The following is a 12,802-nucleotide window of genomic DNA, read 5'->3' on the forward strand; positions in this document are numbered from 1 at the left end:
CTTTGGGCAATGGAAGGTCACCATAGAATACCTACAGTACAGGAGGGGGCCATCCGGCCCATTGAGTCTGCACTGATTGCACCCTATCCATGTAACCCCTCTTTTATTTGCCCCGCTAATCCCCCCGAACCTAGAGTCAATTTAGCATGGCCAAACCGAACCTGCACATCTTTGGACTGTGGGAGGAAACCGGAGCACCCAGGGGAAACCCACACAGACATGGGGAGAATGTGCAAACTCCACACAGACAGTCACCCTGGGTTGGAATTGAACCTGGGTCCCTGGCGCTGTGAGGCAGCAGTGCTAACCACTGTGCCACCCTAAATATAATTTATATTAATATGTAATAAATTTAATATCAGCCTGCAAATAAAAACAAAAATCCACTGATTTATATTTCCTGACTTTTCTCCTCCACTTGCAAATATACAACAGGAAGCCACGCTGTGTGCATCCTTTGGCCCTGAACGAGATTCCTTAACTGGACATCACCCTGGCTGACAGATTTGGCTTCCAGTCGGGTGGAGCGTACCTTCCAGCAGGCGGGCCTGATCCCTTGTGACAGGTGCAGTCTGAACTGGGGGGTGCTCAGGGCACAGGAACAAGTATCACTGCTGCACCTGACCCCACAAGGTGTAGCACACAAGCATTCATCTCCCACTCCCCCAAAAGTTGTCCTAGCCCAGGGGCGGAGGAAACCCAGCTGGCTGCAGCAGAGACCTGCAAGGCAGGCCAAATCCAAGGCTCCCAGCCTCATTAACATTGAAACTGCCAACCCACCACCCCCGAGCAGCAAGCTGGCTGCCCGACTATTGTCCAGCCTCGGTGGAAGTCGGCAGCACTGTAGCCAACATCCTGACACACTCAATCTTTTCCTATTTAAACCCCCCCCCCAACCGCTTCATGTGCTTGCTGCACATTAAGATTTCCCCCATTGACTTAGTTTCTCTCAGCCACTGCTGGACTGCCTTGTGGATTCCCAGCATTTGGTGTTTTCATTTGTGGGTTTATAGTGCATGTCCCTGCCAAAATGCTGCACAGAGCAAGCCAAAAAAATATTGGAAGAGCAGCAAATTTATGAAAAGAAAAACTTTGCTTCATGAATGCCCAAAGTTAAAAGCTATATGAACATAATGAACTCAAAATAATCCCAGTCCTGCTCCTGTCAGTCCAGTAGATTTCACTCAGCCACAGATATTTCCCCGCCCCGTACAAAAGAAAATGCAGCTGCAAAACAAAATTGAAGCAGGGCAGAAGATAAATGAAGCCAGGAGAGAGAGAGAGAGACCAACTCGGGTTTAATAACCAAAAAGGTTTAATGCGAGGCATAACTAGGCAGCCGTTACCTAACTCATCCCACAGCTCCCGGCATTTATCAGTCATCCCGGTCCCCTGTTGTCTCCATAGTGAGAGCCGTGGGTCTTCCATAAACTGCTCAGTCATTAGGGTCAACATACGAGCCCCGTTGGAGTCCCGCATCCTGAGCATCTCCCGCACCTGTCATGCCAGGAAAGAAATTGCAGATACTATGTAAGTTTAATAGCGTGTGCGCCACTTAAAAAAAAAAAGCTTCCACCACAATAAGCAGCAGAAGCAATTAACTGTTTGGTACTGAAGATAATAGATCGCCACCAGGATGGAATTAAACATGCGTGCAGCACCTTAAGTGGGGCAGGGTGGAGCTGGGGGAAGGGTCCCGGGCTGCATCTCCGATTAGCGGATCTCATCAACCGCGTGGAGGCCATTGCAATTAGCCTCAGCAACGAGGGCTAGGAGGAGTTTCGGCGAGTCCTGCTCCCGGCAATTCCTAATGGAGCGCGTGCACATGTGGATAATCAGCGAGGATGGGACCATTCACTGTCTATTGTCAGTGATATAAAACTGTCACGCTGAAGCTGCTGGAGGGATAGTCTGCATGTGGAACGGTACCAGAGCACGAGTCACCCTCTAGAGAATGTGGTGTTCTTTTATTGAAAAACAACAAATGCATGCAATCAAAACGTGAGCCTTGAAGTGGGATCAGCAAGCACAAACCTTGCTTTGAGGGTGGCACAGTGGGCAGCACAGTGGTTAGCACTGCTGCCTCTCAGTGCCAGGGACCCAGGTTTGATTCCCGGCTTGGGTCAATGTCTGTGTGGAGTCTGCACGTTCTCCCCCGTGTCTGCGTGGGTTTCCTCCAGGTGCTCTGGTTTCCTCCCAGAGTCCCAAAGATGTTACAGGTTAGGTGGGTTGGCCATGCCAAATTGCCCCTTAGTGTCAAGGGGGCTAGCTAGGGTAAATGCATGGGGTTACAGGGCCTGGGTAGGATTGTGGTCAGTGCAGACTCCTTCTGCATCTATGAATCTACTTGTGGTCATTTATATCCCGGAGAACGTTGTATACATACACAAGATATGCCCATTGCTACCCATTTCAATGTCCCCTCCACCCTAACCATTGAAAAACAGTCAGGAGAAAATCTGCCCAAGTGAGGGGACAGATTAGCAATGACGAGGGGTGATTATCACACGACAAGCATTAGGGGTGCAATTTTACCGTCCCGCCCGCTGCAGGAATTGCAGTGGGCGGAACGCGGTCCATGCAAAGGTCCGGTGGCCTCGGGTGGGATTTTTGCCTTGGGGCCTGGGACGCGAGGGAAACCAGAGCATGAATCTAGACAAGATACCTCAGTGCAGTGGCGGCGTAGCAAGGTGTGCCCTCTTTGTGGATAATACCACTAAACAGGAAGTTGTCCTTTCAGGTCAAATGAAAAGCCCGACGCGGCCGGAAAGTCCCACCCTGGACGTTTTCAGCAGAGTTAATCCAGCAAGGAGATAGACGCGTACCATGATAATAGTTTTCAGAAACACTTGAGGGAAGGCGGGCAGTAAGGGACATTGTGTGTCCCAGCGGCAACAGATCCCAACTCTCTGCAATTATAGGATCTGTGAAGCTAACTGTGGGTGCTTACCTTAGCAAACATGGAGTGCAGTTGCTTGCTAGCTCCATAGTATCCACTGATCGACAGTAGCACTTTCACCTGTTCCTGTACCTGCTCTTCATCCAGATGCCAGCAGTTCTCGTCATCGATGCTTGCACCTGCTGTGGGGTCAGGGGCACCTGCAATGCAACGTGGAAAGAATTTTAGCAAGTGCAACCCGGCCTCTGCAGGAACAATTAAACACTGGCGCAGGGTGGAACCTCACGGTGCGCGAGAACAGAAGGCAGATGAGACTTTGAAAGCTGCACTACACAAATTGCTGACTTCAAGCCTTTAAACCAAAATGGTGTTATTCATACAATTACCACAATGCAGGAGGCGGCCATTTGGCCCACTGAGTTTGCACCAACTGACAGGAGCATCGGTCAGGCCCTCTCCCCAAAGCCCCACACATGTGGGCGACACTGCTGCCTCACAGCACCAGGGACCCAGCTTGGGTCACTGTGGAGTTTGCACGTTCTCCCCGTGTGTGTGGGGGTTTCCTCCGGCTGCTCTGATTTCCTCCCACAATCGAAAGACATGCTGATTGGGTGCATTGACCCGAACAGGCGGTGGAGTGTGGCGACTAGGGGATTTTCACAGCAGCCTCATTGCAGTGTTAATGCAAGCCTTATTTGGGACTGATTAATAAAATTTTACCACGGCCAATCCACCTAACCTGCACATTTATGGACACAAAGGGACAATTTAGCATGGCCAACTGGCTATCTCATAGAAGACAGAGGATGGTAGTGGATGGAAAATTTTCAGACTGGAGACCAGTTACCAGCGGTGTACCACAAGGATCAGTGCTGGGTCCTCTGCTATTTGTGATTTTTATAAATGACTTGGAGGAGGGGGCTGAAGGGTGGGTCAGTAAATTTTCAGATGACACCAAGATTGGTGGAGTAGTGGATGAGGTGGAGGGCTGTTGTAGGCTGCAAAGAGACATAGATAGGATGCAAAGCTGGGCTGAAAAATGGCAGATGGAGTTTAACCCTGATAAGTGCGAGGTGATTCATTTTGGTCAGACAAATTTGAATGCAGATTACAGGGTCAAAGGTAGGGTTCTGAGGAATGTGGAGGAACAGAGATCTTGGGGTTCATATCCACAGATCTCTGCAGGTTGCCACTCAAGTGGCTAGAGCCGTGAAGGCAGCCTATAGTGTGTTAGCTTTTATTAACAGGGGGTTGGAGTTTAAGAGCCGTGGGGTTATGCTGCAACTGTACAGGACCTGGGCGAGACCACATTTGGAATATTGTGTGCAGTTCTGGTCACCTCACTACAAGGAGGATGTGGAAGCACTGGAAAGAGTGCAGAGGAGATTTACCAGGATGCTGCCTGGTTTGGAGGGTAGGTCTTGTGAGGAAAGGTTGAGGGAGCTGGGGCATTTCTCTTTACAGTGGAGGAGGATGAGAGGCGACTTAATAGAGGTTTATAAGATGAGGAGGGGGATAGATAGAGTGGATGTTCAGAGACTATTTCCTCGGGTGGATGTAGCTGTTACTAGGGGGCATAACTATAAGGTTCGTGGTGGAAGATATAGGAGGGATGTCTGAGGTAGGTTCTTTACTCAGAGAGTGGTTGGGGTGTGGAATGGACTGCCTGCTGTGATAGTGGAGTCGGACACTTTAGGAACTTTCAAGCGGTTATTGGATAGGCACATGGAGCACACTAGAATGATAGGGAGTGGGATAGCTTGATCTTGGTTTCGGAAAAGGTTCGGCACAACATCGTGGGCCGAAGAGCCTGTACTGTTCTATGATCTATGAACTCACCTAACCCCATCTTTGAAGTGTGGGAGGAAACCGGAGCACCTGGAGGAATCTCCACACAGACACGGAGAACACGTGCAAACTCCACACAAACAGTGACCCGAGGCCGGACTTGGAACAAAAAGGCAGGAACTAGGCAAATTCAGGGAACTGGAATAGGAAGAGTTGAACACCTTCCACCAGTACAAATTCAGGAGGTGCTGCAGTACAAAAGCTGAGCTGAACGTGATGGCTGCACTGCCAGACACACCGCTTATAAAAAGATCAGAGACCTGCTTTGAGCAATTACAGCAATGCAATATAGCATTGTTTTATTGGAGTCTCCGACCCTCAAGTGAATAGCCTCTTTCAGCGCCAACTCTGTTATAAAGTGGCTAAATGTGGGCTTCATATCCAAAGCCAGAGCCAGGGCCATGAAAGGGAGCACACCTGGGACACGAATGAATTAAGGCCATTGAGAGTGGAGCCTGTGGCTGGCGGATCAGGCGGGTGATTTCTGCCCCCGGGAGGGAGTCACTTTCCCGTCCGCCACAAGAATCGGAGTGGACCATGCAACAGTCCATTGATCTCAGGTGGGGTTTTTTGGTTTCAGGGCAAGTGCAGCCGGAAAATCCCTGTCTGGCTGCTCCATCGTTGTTCACATGGGCGGCACGGTGGTTAGCACTGCTGCCTCAGCGCTGGGGTCCCGGGTCACTGTCTGCGCGGAGTCTGCACGTTCTCCCTGTGTCCGAGTGGGTTTCCTCCGGGTGCTCCGGTTTCCTTCCACAGTCCGAAAGACGTGCTGGTTAGGTACGTTGGCCGTGCTAAATTCTCCCTCGGTGTACCCGAACAGGTGCTGGAGTGTGGCGACTAGGGGAGTTTCATCGTAACTTCATTGCAGTGTTAATGTAAGCCTATTCATACAACAAAATACCTAACCTTGCTAACCCTAAGAATTTGCTTAGAAGGTTACACAGTGGAAAAGCTGATTTGTTTATTAAATATTCAGAAAGTTTTAACAATGATTAGCAATCTGCCTCATGTCTGCAGCGTCGTGTGGGGTTCTCGGAGTCTTAGCAATGAGTCGAAACATCTTTCGCAGCTTCTTTAAAATTAGAATAAAGGCTGGCTTCAGTTCATATCCAAAGAATGCACCCATGCTTTTAAAAAAAAGCAAACTTGAATCCCTTTTCCTGCACTAAGTTAAAAACTAACAGAGCCTAAACAGCTACATATATGCACCACCTCTCCTTCAATAAACTAGGATAATTGGAATGATGCACTGAAATCAGGCAGGGGTTGAGGGAAGTGCAATAGATCCAAGATGGGGATCATCACCACTCCATCACCATCATCCTCACGCTCACCACTGACCAGATAATTCACTGGATCAGCCAGACAAATACTCATTGCAGAGTTCCTTGGACCTGAAGTAACTCACCACCTGACTCCCCAAGTCAGGAGTGTGACGGAATTCTCTCCACTCGCTCGGATGACTGCAGATTCATCAACAGTCAAAGCTTGATACCATCCAGGACAAAAGCAGCCCATCCACCACCTTAAAACACAAGACTCCCACCGTCTACAAGACGCATCACAGCCACTCAGCAAGGGCTCCTCTGACAGCAAACCGGCAACCACCGCCACTACTTCAGAATGGCGACATGGTCCTTGGGGCAGTAACAAGACTTTGCTCATAAATTCTCTGCCTCTCAACCAGCTGAAGGAATAGTCATTGTCAAGTCTGTTCAGTAAATCCCTCTAGTACAGAGTAGAGGGAGGGGGGCAGCAGGCACACGGGACCACCACCATGTGGAGGTTACTCAAAACACACGAGCACCCCGGACTTGGAAATATGAATCACTGTTTCTTCGCTGCCGCTGGGTCAAATTTTTGAAACACCCAATCAAGCAGCAACAGACATTTGCAAGGACGGCGGCAATTCCAGGTGGCTCACTATCACCTTCTCAGATGTCCCATTACCATCCACTTATTATTGCTCTGAGAGTGTGCTTAAGTGAACGCCACACATGAATCAGGTTTTAATAATGGCCACCTCTGGGCAAACAAAGTCTACTGACACTCTTGAAAGTTTATTTATTAGTGTCACAAGAAAAGCTTACATTAACACTACAATGAAGTCACTGCGAAACGCGCCTCGCACCTGTTCGGGTCAATGTGCCTAAATTGGCACATCTTCGGACTGTGGGAGGAAACCGGAGCACCCGGGAGGAAACCCACGAGAGAGAGAGAAGGTGCAAACTCCGCACAGACAGTGACCGAAGCTGGGAATCGAACCCGGGTCCCTGGCGCCGTGAGACAGCAGTGCTAACCACCGTGCCGCCCACTCACTGCACAGACTCACATGTGAGGAAGTCAGTCAGTGAAGGGGGATATCAGTGACGCGCGTGTGCTGTTATTTACAACCGAGTGCGAACACATTCCTCAGCTTGGGTGGAATACATGTCAGACATCACATTACTTTAACAACTAAGCTGCCTGCTAGGGTTCTGTTTGAATCAGCTTCAAAACAGATGGCAAAAAGAAAACAATGTGAGAAGGAGAAACATTGCCAAAACATTTTATGGAATCATCCGACCTCATATTCCCCTGCACAAAAACAAGACAAAACTACCCCGTACTCACCATCTGCTTTGTCGATTTAATTCAGAGCAACATTTTAGCACTTCCAACACCCATCAGAGCCAATAGCAGAATGGGTACAGACAACAAAAATATGAAAGGTCTTTTTATGGTTTGTGAGGCACATCTTGAAATGGCAATTATTGTCCTGTGCAATTACAGGGAATGAAATCACCAGCCAGTCCCATTTGGGAAAAAATAAGATGCCGCAAGTACAGCCCCCGCCCCTTCACCTTGGCAGAAGGATACACTGAATTGCAAAGGCCTTGCTAGACTGTGCTAGAGGGGTCTACTGAACAGGCTCGACAATGCCCATCCTTTCAGCTGGCTGTGGCATGGAATTTATCAGCCAGGCACGTTATCGCCCAGAACCTGCCCCAAGGGCGACTTTGCCATTCTGAGCAGTATGCTCTGATCATTAGAGATCAAACAACTTTGCCAGGAGACTGCCCCATATGATTTCAATTTACCATGCAACAAACGCAAGGTATTACAAATTTGACAAGGATTTTTAAATGCCTTTCCTCTTGGTGCAAATTCACTGCCGCATGCAATAAGCATCAGATGACGGATGACTGGACCACTTTCCAAGCAGGAAATGTATGGGGAAGTGGTTTGCTACGATTAAACTTCTGCTCCAAGGATTAAGTTTATTTTTTTTAGTTATTCATTCCTGGGACATGGGCGTCGCTGGCTGGGCCAGCATTTATTGCCCATCCCAAGTTTTCCTTGGAGGGCTATTGAGAGTCAACCACATTGCTGTGGCTCTGAAGTCACACGTAGGCCAGACCGGGTAAGTACAGCAGATTTCCTCCATTACTGAACCAGATGGGTTTTTCTGACGATGGTTTCATGGTCATCAGTAGATTCTTAATTCCAGATATTTTTTATTGAATTCAAATTCCACCATCTGCCGTGGCGGGATTCGAACCCAGGTCCCCAGAACATTAGCTGAGTTTCTGGATTTATAGTCTAGCGATAATACCACTAGGCCATTGCCCTCCCTTATTATGGTCACAAGTAGGCTTACAATAACACTGCAATGAAGTTGTCAAAATCCCCTAAAATAGTGGGTTTTTTTATTCATTCGTGAGATATGGGCGTCACTGGCTGGGCCAGCATTTATTGCCAATCCATAGTTGCCCTTGGAAGGCAGTTGAGAGTCAACCACATTGCTGTGGCTCTGGAGTCACATGTAGGCCAGACTGGGTAAGGACAGCAGATTTCCTTCCCTAAAGGACATTAGTGAACATTAGTGTAGTGGACAAACTTACAATTAACTAACTAATGTTACATTAATCACCATAATAAAAATTAATGTAGAAGTTAAACTTTATTAGTCACAAATAAGGCTTACATTAACACTGCAATGAAGTTACTGTAAAATTCCCCTAGTTGCCACAGTCCAGTGCCTGTTCGGGTCAAGGCACCTAACCAGCATGTCTTTCAGACTGTGGGAGGAAACCCATGCAGATACGGAGAGAACATGCAAACTCCACACAGACAATGACCCAAGCCAGGAATCGAACCCGGGTCCCTGGTGCTGTGAGGCAGTAGTGCTAACCACTGTGCCACTGTCTGCCTAAAAGGAAGTGCTGGGTTCAAGGTGCAATCCTCCTGCACAGAGCTGCATACTTTGTGGGTGCTAAAATTCCCATGAGGAAACTCAAAGGAGCAGGAGGTTTTCCCAGTCTCCTGATCAACATACCTCCCTTAACCAATACCACAAACCAAACAAGTGGTTATTCATCTCTGCCAAATGCGACTGCTCAAAAGCAGCAGGCACACTTACCTACACAACGACGACATTCATCTGAGGTTCTTGCTGACTTTTCTAATGCTTTTGGAAATGTAACAAATCCAATTTCACTAGGCGATGGCCTAGTGCTATTATCGCTAGACTATTAATCCAGAAATTCAGCTCTTGTTCTGGGGACCCAGGTTCGAACCCCGCCGCGGCAGATGGTGGAAATTGAATTCAATGAAAAATAATCTGGAATTAAGAATCTACTGATGACCGTGAAAACATTCACGATCGTCAGAGAAAGTCAACTGGTTCACTATTCAGGGAGGGGAAATCTGCCGTCCTTACCTGGCCTGGCCAACATACGACTCCAGAGTCAGAGCAATGTGGCGGACTCTCAACAGTCCTCTGAAATGGCCGAGCAAGACACTCCATTTAAAGGGCAAGTAGGGATGGGCAATAAATGCTGGCCAGCCAGTGACGCCCATGTCCCACAAATGAATAAAAAAAACACATACATGGTACTCTATCAAACACTAGGACCAAAGCTATTGTTTAAAGTTTATTTATTAGTGTCACAAGTAGGCTTACATTAATACTGCAATGAAGTTACTGTGAAAATCCCCTAGTTGCCACACTCTGACGCCTGTTCGGGTACACTGAGGGAGAATTCAGTACAGCCAATGCATCTAACCAGCACGTCTTTCACACTGTGGGAGGATACTGGAGCACCCAGAGGAAACTCACACAGACATAGGTGCAAATTCCGCACAGAGTGACCCAAGCCAGGAATCGAACCCGGGTCCCTGGCGCTGTGAGGCAGTAGTGCTAACCACTGTGCCGCCCATCACAAATTCTAATCCTCACTGCCAAACCCACCCCTCTCCCTGTCAACCATAGAGTTGAATGACACAACTCAACCTTAAATGTTGCATTTGAGCGCAAGACGTTCATCCGATGACCTCAGCAACATCAACTTAGTCCCTGGCTCAGCTCAACGGCTGTTTTCAAACATCTGTGCCTTTAACTCCCAAGATGGATTGTTCCAATGATCTCCCGTTGGCCCTACTTCCAAAATATGCTGTCCATATCCTAGCTCACCATACTGAGTGCCAGTCACCAACCAACCTGTGCCTACTGACAAACTGGTTCCTGGTCCAGCAAAAACTCTAATTTTAATATTCTCATCCTGGTTCCCAAGTTCCTCATGGCTTCACCCCTTCCACCCCCCCCCCCCCCCCCCCCAGCGCACCTCCCCCCTCCTCCCTCCCTAATCCTCCCCCATCTCCTTTGTGAGGCTCCTTATAATTTGCCTCTGACCACTGTCCTAATAATTCCCACAATAATGACTCAGAACATTCTTCAAAAGTTTAGATTGTGTTAAAAGGTGTATTAAGACAAGATATCACTTTCATTTGACTTATTAGCATCACATGTATTAGTATACAGTGAAAAGTATTGTTTCTTGCTCACGATACAGACAAAGCATACCGTTCAAAGAGAAGGAAAGGAGAGAGCGCAGAATGTAGTGTTACAGTCATAGCTAGGGTGCAGAGAAAGATCAACTTAGTGTAAGGGACAGTCCAGAAACAGGCCATTCAGCCCATTCTGGTATTTATGGTTTACACAAATGTCCACCCACCTTTCTGCATCGCTCAGCCCCCCACCCCCCGCAATCAACATACCTTTCTGTTCCTTCCTCAGCAAGCCAATAGCTTCCTGTTAATTGTATGCACGAACGCTACAATTCCAGGCCTATTCAGCTCCAAGTCACAGTCTTGGAAAGTAAACTTTCTCCCTGAAGAAATAGTTAGTAGGTGTGAGAGAACACTCAGTGAAGGGAATGGTTCATTTCTACTTGGCAATGGACTGGGTGGGCCAAGTGGCCTACATACCTTAACGCAACCTCATGAAATGATTTAGGTCCCACTGCCAGAACCAAAATCTCCATCTTGATGAGTACTTGGATTGGGGGTTAACAAAACACATATTCTGGCCTACAACTGTGATCAAGAACAGGAAACTGCTGAATGAAAGGCGATCCAATTAGACTTTGAAATGGAATGCTGCAAGTGTGCGGAAAAAGAAAAGAAATTTAACTCAGCTCGGAGCTGCTCGCATTGCTACAAAGATCGAGCGTACAATGCAAGCCTCGACGCGGTTTCAGCGGAACAGCAGTAATCAGAGTGCAGCGGGAGACTGCACAAACCCACGAGGGTACGCAGCCCTGCTTCTTACCGTGCACTTGATTAATTTCCGAGCACGAGGACAGGATTTCGTCGGCCAGTTTCTGAGCAGTCGGAAGCACCTCTGTGTGGTGGGCCGTGATGAGGTACTGGACAAACTTCTGCAGCTGATCCCGGTTCATCTGCGACAGCGTCTCAGAGATGGGGAGGCGCAACTCCACCTGCTGAGCCCTGCGGATCCGGTAGAGAGAGAGAGCCACCACGTGGCCACAGTAGAAGATGTCCTTGTTACCGCAGCCGCACGTTACAGAGGTAATCTTGCAGCGGTCAAAGCTGATGGCGACTTTGTACGTTTTCTCGGGTTCACCTTGGCTGGCCAACTCAGTCACAGTTCCACTCAAATGAAATCCTGTGTAAAGAAGGAAAAGAAAAGATTAATATCAATCTTTTCCCACTGGAAAGCTCAAGATTCTTTAAGCATTTTTCGAGTGGTTAGCACTGCTGCCTCAGCGCCAGGGAGCCGGGTTCAATTCTGGCCTCGGGTGACCGTCTGTGCAGAGTCTGCACGTTCTCCCCGTGTCTGTGTGGGTTTCCTCCGGGTGCTCCGGTTTCCTCCCACACTTGAGATATGCAGGTTAGGTGGATTGGCTAAATTGCCCCTTAGTGGCAGGGGGATCGGCAGGGTAAATACGTGAGGTTCCGGGGATAGGGCCTGGGTGGGATTGTCATTGCAGCAGGCTCGATGGGCCGAATGGCCTCCTCCTGCACTGTGGGGATTCTATTCTCGACACTATCTCGAATTAAAAGTAGCCGTCAACAGCAACAAGCCATACAGAGCTACAGGTTCCAGGTTCAAACCCCGCTCAGCTCCAGCAGTATTTGGGACCCCCGCAGTTGGTTGCAGCACCCATTTTGTGGCAGCTTTGGGGAAGGAGGAAGAGAGAGAGAGAGAGAGAGAAAACACCAAGGAAAACCAACAACTCCCACTGAACAAGTGCGCATAAAAACAGGATACAAGGACAGGGGCTTGGCAAGATTCTGACACATCCCCGGCCCCACCCCCCCCCCCCCCCCCCCCACCGTGGTAAACTAGCCTGCCAAGCACCAAGAGATGCAATGAGGTTTAGGCTTGGCTCGAGGCCAGCCCAATGAGACAAAGTCTCCCTTCTTTCCTGGCATGGAGAGAAAAGAATTTGGAGTAAGTTCCGGAGCACAGAAAGTGCCCACAATTTGGGGACAGTCCTGACACTTTTATAATGATTCTATTTTGATTCTGAGTTTGGGAGGCCAGCATCTCCGAGCATGGTCCCCGCCGTATGTGTTCCTAAACCAAGTACTCTTATTCCTACAACAGGCTGGGACAAATAAAAAAGTGTTTACAAACTACCGCCCAAGGTTAGGAGACAGGGATTGAAATGCAATCTCCTGGAATCAGAGGAAATAAAGTCACAGAGTGTTCAAAAGAACAGCCAAATACAAACCTGGAAGGATCATAATGTCATCGTGAAAAAAAGG

General features: G+C 48.5%; 1 protein-coding gene across 1 annotated transcript in view; it reads right to left on the reverse strand.

The window, feature by feature from the left end:
* The window catches only part of LOC144486889 (zinc finger SWIM domain-containing protein 5-like), a gene marked incomplete at its 5' end in the record, with an annotated part of 58,656 nt that extends 46,960 nt beyond the window's left edge, over positions 1–11,696 (reverse strand). Inside the window, 3 exons of the mRNA XM_078204921.1 lie at positions 1,347–1,497; positions 2,951–3,099; positions 11,340–11,696. Coding sequence (XP_078061047.1) covers positions 1,347–1,497; positions 2,951–3,099; positions 11,340–11,696 — 657 coding nt within the window. The remainder of the gene's footprint in view (positions 1–1,346; positions 1,498–2,950; positions 3,100–11,339) is intronic.
* Between the last annotated feature and the right edge of the window lie 1,106 nt (positions 11,697–12,802).

Source organism: Mustelus asterias, unplaced genomic scaffold (assembly GCF_964213995.1).
Source record: "Mustelus asterias unplaced genomic scaffold, sMusAst1.hap1.1 HAP1_SCAFFOLD_505, whole genome shotgun sequence".
Lineage (NCBI taxonomy): Eukaryota > Metazoa > Chordata > Chondrichthyes > Carcharhiniformes > Triakidae > Mustelus > Mustelus asterias.